Source organism: Panthera pardus, unplaced genomic scaffold, assembly GCF_024362965.1.
Source record: "Panthera pardus isolate Hobbes unplaced genomic scaffold, ASM2436296v1 HiC_scaffold_2, whole genome shotgun sequence".
Lineage (NCBI taxonomy): Eukaryota > Metazoa > Chordata > Mammalia > Carnivora > Felidae > Panthera > Panthera pardus.
In genome coordinates, this window is record NW_026526765.1 from 124,096,429 (window position 1) to 124,109,372 (window position 12,944).

General features: G+C 39.8%; 1 protein-coding gene across 2 annotated transcripts in view; it reads right to left on the reverse strand.

The window, feature by feature from the left end:
* The window catches only part of KDM3B (lysine demethylase 3B), a 69,508-nt gene that overhangs the window by 17,749 nt on the left and 38,815 nt on the right, over positions 1–12,944 (reverse strand). For both annotated transcript variants that reach the window (XM_053907459.1, XM_053907460.1), the window contains 3 exons: positions 11,239–11,453; positions 10,388–10,540; positions 783–890 (listed from right to left, as the gene is read on the reverse strand). In XM_053907459.1, the coding sequence (XP_053763434.1) occupies positions 783–890; positions 10,388–10,540; positions 11,239–11,453 (476 nt within the window). The remainder of the gene's footprint in view (positions 1–782; positions 891–10,387; positions 10,541–11,238; positions 11,454–12,944) is intronic.

The window sequence follows — 12,944 nt, forward strand, 5'->3', positions numbered from 1 at the left end:
GAGGCATAGTGTGTGCAATGGCTGCATAGAATCTAACACATATCTGAAGATTCAAATACTCAGAAAAATCTGGGGAAGCTTAACAAAAATCAGGCTGAGATAAAACCATTTTACCAGATCTTATGATGTATGAATTAAACCTCAACTAAATAAAAAACTTTTTTTCCACCAAATTTACGTATTTTTTTTTTCTTTGCTTAAAAATATTTTTTAAGGTTTATTTATTCTGAGATAGAGTGTGCAAGTGGGAGAGGAACAGAGAGAGAAGGAGAGAGAAAATCTCAAGCAAGCTTCCTGCTGTCAGAGCAAAGCCGGATGCGCAGCTTGATCCCACAAACCCCAGAAATCAGGACCTGAGCTTAAACCAAGAGTGAGACACTTAACTGAGTGAGCCAACCAGGTGCCCCTATTTATTTACTTATTTATTTTTTAAGTTTTTTTATTCAAGTAATCTCAATACCCAATGTGAGGCTCGAACTCATGACACCAAGATCGACAGCCACATGCTCCTCTGACTGAGTCAGCCAGGAGCCACTCTTTCATCAAATTTAAAAAAGAACTCCTTTGGGTGCCTGGGCAGCTCAGTCATTTAAGCATCTAACTCTTGATTTCCACTCAGGTCAGGATCTCACAGTTCATAGGATCAAGCCCCAAGTTGGGCTCTGCACTGGCAGTGCAGAGCCTGCTTGGGATTCTCTCTCTCTCTGCCCCTCTCCTGCTTGCATACTCTTTCTCTCTCTCAAAAGAAATAAACTTAACAAAAAAAAAAAGAACTCCCTTACCTGTGCCAGGGATAATCTGTGTAGGCATGAGATTCTCTGGTTCATGGGACTGCCCCTTTGCACACTTCAACCAGGAGAAAACTTCTTCATCACCCATCTCCTCTGTCTCTGAAACAGAAATGAAACGACTTTATTTATATTACTAGGGTCATAAGATGTATCCCTCTTAGTGAGTCAGAGTTTCAGATCCTAAAGGCCATTTTTTTCTTCAGCCAAAGAAGATAGTATCTAACTTAAAAAAATCGACTTCACTGATTTACTGTTATTTATTGTATCTACATACAAAAAATCCAACAATTTAGTGTGCACTCCCATGAATTTTCATGAATGTATACAGCTGCATAAGCACTACCACAATCATAACATAGAACATTTCCATCTTCCTTCCTAAAGTTCCTTCGAGCCCTTTGCTTAAAGTCATTAGCCTTTTCTTAACCCCTGGTCACCAGTGGTCAACTTCCTAATACTAACATTTTTGCTTTTTCTAGAATTTCATATAACTGGAAGCATACAGTATATAGTCATTTGTGTTGGATTTATTTCATTTAGCATGATTGGAGATTCATCCATATTGTTCATGTATTGGCAATTCATTTCCTTTCATGGCTGAATACTATACTGTGGTATGGATATACATTTTTATTACCCATTTACCAGCTGGTGAACAGTTGGATTATTTCCAATTTGGGGCTATTATGAATAAAACTACTATTAACATCCAAGTACAATCTTTTGTGTGGACATATTTTCTTTTCTCATTTTTAAAAATGTTTATTTTATGTGTTTATTTTTGAGAGAGACACAGAGCACAAGTGGGGAGGGGCAGAGAGAGATGGGCACACAGAATCCAAAGAAGGCTCCAGGCTCAGAGCCATCAGCAAAGAGCCTGACGCAGGGCTCAAACCCATGAACCGTCAAACTGTGACCTGAGCCGAAGTCAGACGCCTAACCAAGAGAGCCACCCAGGTGCCCCTGATGTTTACTTATGAGATGGACAGACAGAGAGAAAGCATGAGCGTGGGGGAGAGAGAGAGAGAGAGAGAGAGAGAGAGAGAGAGAGAGAGAGACAGACACAGAGGGAGACACAGAATCCGAAGCAGGTTCCAGGCTCGGGGCTGTCAGCAACAGAGCCCAACTCTGGGCTCAAACTCACAAGCTGTGAGATCATGACCTGAGCTGCAGTCGGACGCTCAACTAACTGAGCCACCCAGGTGCCCCATGTGTGGACACATTTTCATTTCTCTCATAAACATGTAGAAGTGGGATGCTGGGTCATATGGAAAATTTATGTTTAAACTTATAAGACATGGTCATACCGTTTTCCAAAAGGATGGTACCAATTTCCATTCCTACCAGCAACTGTTAAGGGTTCTAGTTCCTCCACATTCTTGGAAACACCAGGTACTGTCAGTTTCTAAAATTCTAGTCTTCTAAGTGGGTAGAGGGGTTTCTCGTTACGGTTTTATTTTTTCCTTTTCCAAATGAGTAGTGGTAATTTTTTTAATGCATTTATTTTCCATTGATCTATCTTCTTTGATAAAGTATCTGTTCAAATCTTTTGCTCACTTAAAAATCAGGTTGTTGTCTTCTTACTGAGTTGTGAGAGCTCTTTATGGTGGATTCAAGTCCTTTAACAAATAGGGAATCAGCAAATCTTTTCTCCCAATCTGTGGCTTGTCTTTTCATTTACTCAAAGTGTTGTTTGAGGAGCAAAATATTTCAAATTTGATAACAATTCTTCTTTTGCTTTTTGTGTCCATACAAGTAGTTATCCAACTCAAGGACACAAAGATTTTCTCCTATTTTTTTTCTAGAAATTTTGTAGTTATAGCTTTTTATGGTTAGGCCTACAATTTACTTTTGATATATCGTGTGGGTAAAAATAAAGCTCATTTGGGGCGCCTGGGTGGCTCAGTCAGTTATGTGTCCATCCGACTTTGGCTCAGGTCATGATCTCACGGTTCATGAGTTTGAGCCCCACGTCAGGCTCTGTGCTGACAGCTCAGAGTCTGGAGCCTGCTTCAGATTCTGCATCTCCCTCTCTGTGCCCCTCCCCCACTCATTATCTGTCTCAAAAATAGACACTAAAAAATAAACAAATAAAGCTCACTTTATTTAGTACAGATACACAATTATCCCAGTACCGTTTGTTGAACTATCTCTTCCCAACTGAATTATCTTGGCACCTTCATTACCTAATCAGCCGACTATATATGTGTGTACATCTCTGCTGTTGTATTACCACAGTGCCTTAAATTCCTGTAGCTGTATAGTCTTAAAATGAAATAGTATAAATCCTCCAAATGCCTTCTTTTTCAAAATTGTTTTCGTTATTCTAGTCTTTTTTTTTTTAAGTTTATTTTTGAGAGAGAACATGCAAGCAGAGGAGGGGCAGAGAGAGAGACAGAGAGAGAGAGAGAGAGAGAGAGAGAGAAAGAGGGACAGAAGATCCAGAACAGGTTCTGTGCTGACAGCAGAGAGCCCAACGTGGTGCTTGAACTCATTAACCATGAGATCATGACCCAAACTGAAGTCAGACCCTCAACCAACTGAGCCACCTAGGCACCCTTAAATTTATTTTTTGAGAGAGACAGTGTGAGTGGGGGACAGAAAGAGAATTTTAGGCAGGCTCCATGCTGAACACGGAGCCTAACATTGGGCTCCATCCCACAACCCTGGGATCATGACCTGAGCCAAAATCAAGAGACGGATGCTCAATCAACTGAGCCACCAAGGCACCCCATGTGTTTCTTACCTATTAATTGAATTTATCCTTAAGCACTTCATGGTTTTTTGATGTTACTATAAATGATATTAATTTAAAAATTCAATTTCTAGTTGCTCATTGACAGCATATAGAAATATAATTAATTTTTGTTCAGTTTGTCCAGTAATCTTGCTTAAACTCACTTATTAGTTCTTGTAGCTTTTTTTGTAGATTACTTGGGGTTTTCTTTTTTAAGTTTTTTTTTAAGTTTATTTGAGAGAGAGAGAGAGAGGGAGTGCAAGCAGGGGAGAGGCAGAGAGAATCCCAAGCAGGCTCTATGCTCTCAGCAAAGAGCTTAGCGCAGCTCTTTGAGCTCAATTCCATGAACCGAGCTGAAAGCAAGATTCAGAGAGTTAACTGACTGAGCCACCCAGGCGCCCCACCCAACGTGGGGCACAAACCCATGGCCCCAGATCGAGCCATATGCTTTTCCGACCAAGCCAGGCAGGAGCCCTCCTTGGGGTTTTCTATATAGATGATCATGTCACCTGAGAATAAAACACATTTTACTTGGGGCACCTGGGTGGCTCAGTTGGTTAAATGGCTGACTTTGGCTCAGGTCATGATCTCACGGCTCATGAGTTCGAGCCCTGCATCAGGCTTGCTCCTGTCAGTGTAGAGTCTGCTTCGAATCTTCTGTCCCATCCTTCTCTCCCTCACTTGCTGTCTCTCTTTCAAAAATAAATAAATCTTAAAAATTTTTTTTACTTCATTCCAGTATATGCTTTTTGCGGGAGGGATGGCATTATGCTTTTCTTTGTCTTTTATTTCTCATGCTGACTAGTAACTCCGGCTCAGTGCTGAATAGAAGCTGTGAAAACAGGTATTTTTGTTTGCTCCTGATCTTAAGGAGAAATATTCAGTCTTTTGCATTATGTAAGATGTTCCTATCTATACCTAGGTTCAGTGTTTTTCGACCCTTATTTCTTTATCACTTCCCTCCCAAGACCTTTATAGACATTTTTTTTTTTTTTTTTTTGGTAATTATACTACCCACCCCAAGAAAACTGAATGCAAGATATACTACAGATCTGTATTGTATATACTGTTTCATTTTCCTTCTTCTTTTGAATTAACTGCTTTTGTATGATTTGCCTTTGTCTCCACTTTTGGCTGACTGGCTATATACACCTCTTTATTTGCTACTGTTTGTTCTTGGGTTTGTAGTATCTCTAGCTTACCACAGCCTGTCTTCAAATAGTATACCACTCTTCACATACTGTGTAAGATTCTTATATTCTTCCATTTCCCCTTCCTTTGTGCTATTACATATTTTAATTTTACACATTTAAAAAAAAATTTTAATGTTTATTTTTGAGGGAGACAGAGTGCAAGCAGGGGAGGGGCAGAGAGAGAGAGACAGACAAGACAGACAGACAGAAAGACAGACAGACAGAATCCAAAGCAGGCTCCAGGCTCTGAGCTATCAGCAAAGAGCCCAATGCGGGGCTTGAACCCACAAATCATGAGATCATGACCTGAGCCGAAGTTGGACGTTTAACCAACTGAGCCACCCAGGCACCCCTAATTTTACACATTATAAGCCCCAAATTACTTTGTTACTTTTGCTTTAAACAATTATCTTTTAAAAAGTTTAAAAATAAGAAAAAGTCTTTTATATGTACTCACATATTTACCCACAGATGTTCTTCATTCCTTTGTGTAAATCCAAATTCCCTTACTGTATCTTTTTTTCCCCTGCTTTTGCACTGTGGATCTGCTGGTGATGAATTCTACCAGCTTTTCTTTGTCTGAAAGACTATTTCACTCTCGTTTTTGAAGATATTCTCACTAGGTATGAATTTTAGGTTAATAATTGGTTTTCAGCACTTTAAGATGCTGTTCCGTTGTCTTCAGTGGAAGAGCGTTTCTGACAACTTGGCTGTCATTCTTATCTTTGTTAGTTTGTATATATAAAGTACTTTTTTTCCCTCTTGTGATTTTCAGATTTTCTCCTTATTGCTTTTCAGTAAGGTGGGTAATGATGTACTTTGGTGTGGTTTTCTTTTAATTTAAAAAAATGTTTATTTTTGAGAAAGAGAGACAGAGTGCAAGCAGGGGAGGGACACAGAAAGAGGGAGACACAGAATCGGAAGCAGGCTCCAGGCTCTGAGCTGTCAGCAGAGCCCGACAAGAGGCTCAAACACACAAACTATGAGATCATGACCTGGGCCAAAGTTGGATGTTTAACCAACTGAGCCACCCATGTGCCCATGCTTCTTCTATTTGAGATTTATTGTTGATTTGTGGTTTTATAGCTTTTCATCAAATTTGGAAAATTTTTGGAATTTTTCAGGTATTTTTTTGTATCTGCTCTCTGACCATTTCTGCCTGATATTTCCTATACATAAACAAGGCACTCTTTAACTTATAAATTTAAGTCTTTCTTCTCTTTGTGCTTAGTTTTGGATAGTTTCTATTGTTACATCTTTAAATTCAGCTTCTTGTGCAGTATCTAATTTGCCATTAATCCCACCTAGTATAATTTTGGGGGGATTTTTTAATCTCTAGACCATTTATTTGGGTCTTTTATGTATTTTCTATTTCTCTCATATTTCCCTTAATGTATTTATTTTTATTTTTTGAGAGAGAGAGAGAGACAGGGAGGGAGAGGGAGAGCGAGTGAGCATGTGCTTGAGTGAGGAAGGGGCAGAGGGAGGGGGAAAATCCATGCCCAGTGTGGAGCCCAACGTGGGGTTTGATCTCACTACCGTGAGATGATGAATTGAGCCGAAATCGAGTCGGATGTTCAACCAGCTGAAATCAAGAGTCGGATGCTCAATGACTGAGCTACCCAGGTGCTCTTCCCTTTATGTCTTTAAATATATTCATATGATTTATAATAGCTGCTTTAAGGCCTTTTTACAGTAATTCTATCATCACTGTCATTTCTGGATGTGTTTCTATTGAATGTTTCTTTCCCCCAGATTATTGGTCACATTCTTTTTTTGCATACTTGATTATTCTTTTATTTAACAAAACTTTATCACTAAAGTATAGTTGACATGTACTGTTAACATACTAAAGTAGTTCTGGTGTACAACACAGTGATTTGACAATTCTATACATTATGCAATGCTCACTATAATAAATGTAGTTGCCATATGTCACCATACAATGTCATTACAATATTATTGACTATATTCTCTGTGCCATACTTTCCATCCTTTTGACTTATTTATCATTGGAAGTTTGTACTGCTTAATCCCTGATACGTATTTCACTCGCCCCACCCCCATTGCCTCCCTTCTGGCAATCACTAGTTTGTTTTCTGCATTTATGAGTTTGTCTTGTTTTTTTTTTTAATTAATTTTTATTTTTTTTAAAGTTTCATTTTTGAGAGAGAAAGCAAGAGTAGGGGAGGAGCAGAGAGAGAGGGAGAGAGAGGAAGTGAAGCGGGCTCTGCACTGACAGCAGAGAGCCCAATGTGGGGCTTGAACTCACAAACCATGAGATCATGACCTGAGCAAAAGCTGGATGCTTAACCGACTGAGCCACCCAGGCACCCCTATTTTTTTAAAGTGGTTTCTATGCCCAACGTGGAGCGTGAACTCATGTTCCCAGGATCAAGACATGCATGCTCTAGTGACTGAGCCAGAGAGGCACCCCTGTTTTGTTTTTTAGATTCCACATGTAAGTGAAAAATATGGTATCTTTATTTCACTTAGTGTAATACCCTGTATGTCCATCTCTGTTGCTGCAAGTGGCAAGATGTCATAGTTTTTTATGGCCAAGTAATATTCCACAATGTATATGTAGGTGTATATATGTATATACACACTTAGGCTACTTCTATATCTTGCCTGTTGTAAATAACAGTGCAGTAAACATAGGGGTGCATATATCTTTTTGAATTAGTGTTTCCATCTTCTTTGGGTAATTACCCAGTAGTGGAATTACTGGATTGCATTTCTGTATTTTATTTTTTGAGAGACTTCCACACTGTTTCCACAGTGGCTACACAGATTTACATTGCCACCAACAATGCACAACCGTTCCTTTTATTTCCACACCCTCCCCAACACTTGTCATTTCTTGTCTTTTTGATACTAGTCATTCTGACAGGTGTGAGGTGGTATCTCATTGTAGTTTTTATGTGCATTTACCTGATGAGAGTGATGTGCAGCGTGTCTTCATGTATCTTTTGGCCATCTGTAGGTCTTCTTTGAAAAAATGTCTACGCAGGTCCTCTGCCCACTTTTTAATCGGGCAGTTTTAGGTTTTTTGTTTTTTTTTTTGGTGTTGAGTTGTGTAAGTATTCTAGTTTTGGATATTAACTCTTTATTGGATATATCATTTGCAAATATCAAATATCTTTTCCCATTCAGAAGGTTGCCTTTTTGTTTTGTTGGTGGTTTCCTTCGTTGTGCAAAAGCTTTCATTTATTTTTCTTTTGTTTTCCTTGCCTGAGGAGACATATCCAGAAAAATGTTGCTATGGCCAGTGCCCAAGAGATTACTGCCAGTGTTTTCTTACAGGTGTTTTATGGTTTTGGGTCTCACATTTAATTCTTTAATCCATTTTGAGTTTATTTTTGTGTATGGGGTAAGAGGGTAGTCCAGTTTCATTCCTTTGCATGTAGCTGTCTAGTTTTCTCAGCACCATTTACTTAAGAGACTCACACCTGATTATGCTTTTTTTTTTTTTTTTTTTTTTTTTAAGTAAACTCTATCCTCATTGGGGGGCTCAAACTCAAGACCTTGGCTCTACCGAATGAGCCAGCCATTTAGCTGATTATTACTCATACCCTGATTTTTCCTGATTGAATGCAGAGCTTTGTGACTTTAATGTTTCAGAGTACTGGATTTTGTTGTAATCCTTTAAAGAATGTTTGATTTTAGTCTGGTGCATAGTTAAGTAACCTGCAGATCGGTTTGATCCCTCCAAGGCTTGCTTTACACTTTGTTATGGCATCTCCACAGCAGCCATTATTCTGGGACTACATTAGTCCCACTGCTAAAACGTGACCCTTGTGCACTCTTATCCAGAGTCTTTCCAGTCTGGCTTGTGGCGATACAAATGGTAAGTTCTGGAAATTATTCAGTCAATTGCTTTCTGAAAGTTCCTTTTTGGGCCTTAAGGAGTTTCACCTCATGTGTGTGCAGATCACTACAGAGCCAAAAACTGAGGTGATCTCTCTGCAGCTCTAACGTCTTCAGCACTCTGCCTCACTCTTCTCAGACTCTTATCTCTGTTTCAGCTCAGTGAGACTGTCAAACTGGTGTAGTTGCTTTTCCCTCTACTACAGCCTGGAAACTGCCTGCGGGCAGTAAACGGGAGCAATTGTAGGATGTGCCTTGTTTCTTCCCTTCTCTTAAGAGACAGACTCATGCTGCCTGCTGTCCAATGTCTAAATCCATGATTTCATATATTTAGTCTGGTTTTCTTATTGTTTATGGCAGGAGGGCAATTCCTGTAGAAGTTAATCTTTCGTGGGCAGAAGTGGAAGATCTAACAGCTACATAACACATAGTACCTAGTGGATGTCAGGCCCTGTGCTAACCATTTCAAGTACATGATCTCATTTAATCCTCACAACAATGCTGTGAGAGAAATACTCATATTATCTTTGTTTTATAGATAAGGAAACTGAAGCTCTGAGGGATTAAGAAAATAGCCCAAGATACCACAGGTGGTATAAAAGATGTGGAAGTAGGATTCAAATCCCAGTTGCATACCTCTAAACCACCATGTTCCAATGGTTGCACAATATCTCTGAAGAGGGAAGGATGAGGTTAAGGGGCAAGTAGTAAGATAAAGCAAGGAAAAAAGGAAGCACAAGATTTGAATAGCCTTTTTCCAAAGATGAATACAGCCAACAAGCACATGAAAAGATGGTCAACACCATTAGTCATCAGGGAAATGCAAATCAGAATCACACAATGAAACAGGGACTACTTCATAGCCACTGTGATGGCTATAACCTAAAAGGCAGACAATAATAAGCATTGGCAAAGACGTGGAAAAACTGGAAGCCTTGTGCATTGCTAGTGGGATTATAAAATGATGTAGCTACTATGGAATACAACTTGGCAGTTTCTGAAAGAATTAAAAACATAGGACTGCCATATAACACATAAAATCCATTAAGTATATACTCAAAAGAAATGAAAACCTATGTTCACACAAAAACCTGTACACAAATGTTCATAGTGGTACTTTTCATAATAGCTCAAAACAGACACAACCTACATGTCCACTGACTAATGAATGGATAGACAAAATATAATACACCCATACAATGGAATATTATTTGGCAACACAAAAGAATGAGTTAATGATACATGCTATCACATGGATGAAGCTTTAAAACAGTATGCTAAAGTGAAAGAAGTCAAGTCACAGGAGGCCAAATATCGTATGATTCCATTTATATGACATGTACAGAACAGGGAGAGATGAGACAGTAAGAAGATTAATGGTTACCAAGGGTTGAGGAGAGGGAGAAAAATAGGGAGTTAGTGCTACGGGTTACATTTTTTTTTGGAAAGACAAAAGTGAAATTTGATAGTGGAAATGGTTGCACAACCTTGAGAATATACTAGAAACTTTTGAATTGTACACTTTCAAAGGGTGAATTTTATGGCATGTGAATTATATCTCAATAAAGATGCTGTTAAAAAAAAACACACACAAGGGAAGATGAAGAATAACTTTCCTTGGATTGTTTTAGCCTTCCCAGTTAGGCTGGAATATTGGCAACCATAACGCCTCATAATGCAACAAAAATGAGTGAAGCTAAGCAGCTAAAATGGGGGCACAAACCCATTCTTGCTTCAAGTCCCATACCTCCAATGACAGGTTACCTTTAGAATTGAACAGGACAATATTTGCTCACCACTGCGCGGACGGCTTTTTCTGAGCCTGTAACAGTCAAGGCAGACCCCAAATCCACATTTGCGACAAACCCAGTGGATGTTGAAGAGAGTTGTTTCACATACATCACACATCTCCCGCACACCACGCACTGCTCGCTTCCATGCCACTTTCTCTGGTGGAAAGAGGAAGAGGGATATTGTTGGCATTGATCATCCTGAATAACAGTAAAAGACTACAGATCCACTGACTGCTCCTCAAACTGTTTTGTCCAGCAATCAAACTCAAAGATGCAAGAAGCTGGTGTTTCTATAAATGTAAGAGAAACAAAATAGATGGAATTGTTAATATTTCTAAACAAGTGTCAACGATATAAATGCCACGTGTTGTTATTTAAAGATACTGTAAAAATGTCAATGTGGGGGAGTCTGAAATAAGAGGATTCTTCACTTGAAATGTAGGGTATAATGTCTTGGGAGAATTTTCCTTCGTGTAGAAATAGGGTACAGTATCTCACAGATATGGAAACATCATCAGTGTCTGAATAACAGCGGGTTCTAGGTATGAAACATCGTACCCGCTAGCACTTCATCTACTCACAAACCATATAATATCACTTACTAATACAAATAGGTTCAAAGCAAACTCAAAGTATTTAGAGTGACCCAAACCCAGACAGGGATCAAGGAAGGAATAATGTCTGCTGGATATAGTTAGAGCCTCAGCTCCTTAGTTTGCTACAAAGAGAAGTCTTATCAGTCTTAATTTGTCCACAGAGAATGCCATTTGTCACTCTTTCTACTCCTGTGACGTAACAGAAAATACAAGTTCCCAAATAGAAGTGCCTGGAAGACAAGGAAGTGGGTGTCTTACGATGTGGCTCCACCATCATCATGGCCTCTTTCTCTGACATCACGAGCTGGCAGAACTGGTCCCCAACATTGGCCAGGATGTATTTTGAGGTTTCTAGGTCTATTCCTTCTGCAAGGGAGGAAGAGGGAATCCACAGGTTCATGGCATCAGGGTCACTCTGCTGGGGACTCAGAAACCCCTCCACACGGAGTACTCCCTTTCGAGTGAAGATCAACCTGAGATAGGAAGGCAGATAATCAAATACATGGTAAACAGCAGCCATGCAAACTAAAACACACCTAAAAGCCTAGGATCTACAAAAATTAAATGAGCCTTAAAAGGCATTAGAGTGCATTAAGAATTTTCACCCTAGTGGGGCACCTGGCTAGCTCAGTCAGAAAAGCATGTGACTCTTGATCTTGGGTTTATGAGTTCCATCCCCACATTGGGTGTAGACATATTTAAAAAGGAAAAAAAAGGGGCACCTGGGTGGCTCAGTCGGTTAAGCGTCCGACATCGGCTCAGGTCATGATCTTGCGGTTCGTGAGTTCAAGCCCCGCGTTGGGCTCTGTGTTGACCGCTCAGAGCCTGGAGCCTGTTTCAGATTCTGTGTCTCCTTCTCTCTCTGACCCTCCCCCGTTCATGCCCTGTCTCTCTCTGTCTCAAAAATAAATAAACGTAAAAAAAATAAATAAATTAATTAATTAAAAAAAGGAAAAAAAAATTTTTTTAAGTTTATTCATTTATTCTGAGAAACAAAGAATGTTAGAGGGATAGATACGGGCAGAGATAGGGAGAAAAAAGAATCCCAAGGAGGCTCCACGCCGTGAGCACAGAGCCTAACGTGAGGCTTGATCTCATGAGCTGTGAGATCATGACCTGAGCCAACATCAAGAGTCAGATGCTTAACTGGCTGAGCCACACAGGCACCCCTCCAAATTTTATTTATCTATTTTTTTTAATGTTTATTTATTTTTGAGACAGAGAGAGTCAGAGTGTAGCGGGGGAGGAGCAGAGACGGAGGGAGACACAGAATCTGAAGCAGGTTCCAGGCTCCGAGCTGTCAGCACAGAGCCCGATGTGGGGCTTGAACTCACCAACCATGAGATCATGACCTGAGCCAGAGTCAGACGCTTATCCAACTGAGCCAGCCAGGTGCCCCCAAATTTTGTTTAAAAACTAATTTTCAAAAAATAAAAACAAAACAAAAAAATAAAAATAAAAACGAATTTTCACCCTATTTGACCAACACAGTATACATTCTCTGCAATAGTAGAAAGGTTTATTATTAACACTTAATATGTCTGGGTTCTTTAAAAAGCTGTGTCAAGAAACATCTTTCAGTTTCTCTATCCACCTGAGTGGTGTGCACCCACACCACTGAACGTGACCGGAGGAAAATAGCCATGCTCATTGTCACATTTGAAATTCACGTCTAACTATGTCAGCTGAGCCCTTCATGTTGCCTTCCAGTTACAACAGTTTCCTGGTGCATGCCCTCTCCTAGATGCCTGTTTCGTAGCTTCTCTTTTCTTTTCTAACCTCCAATATAATTCTCCCATGAGGACCTTGTTATGTATTCCATGGAGAAAATACAAGAAGTCAGAAGAGATGTCCCCCAAGTTCCCAACACCATACTACCATGCCTTCCTGCAACTGGGCCCATGTTCCATCTGACGTGCTGCTGCTAGGAATGAACTAGGATCCCAGCGAAGACCAATCTCTCC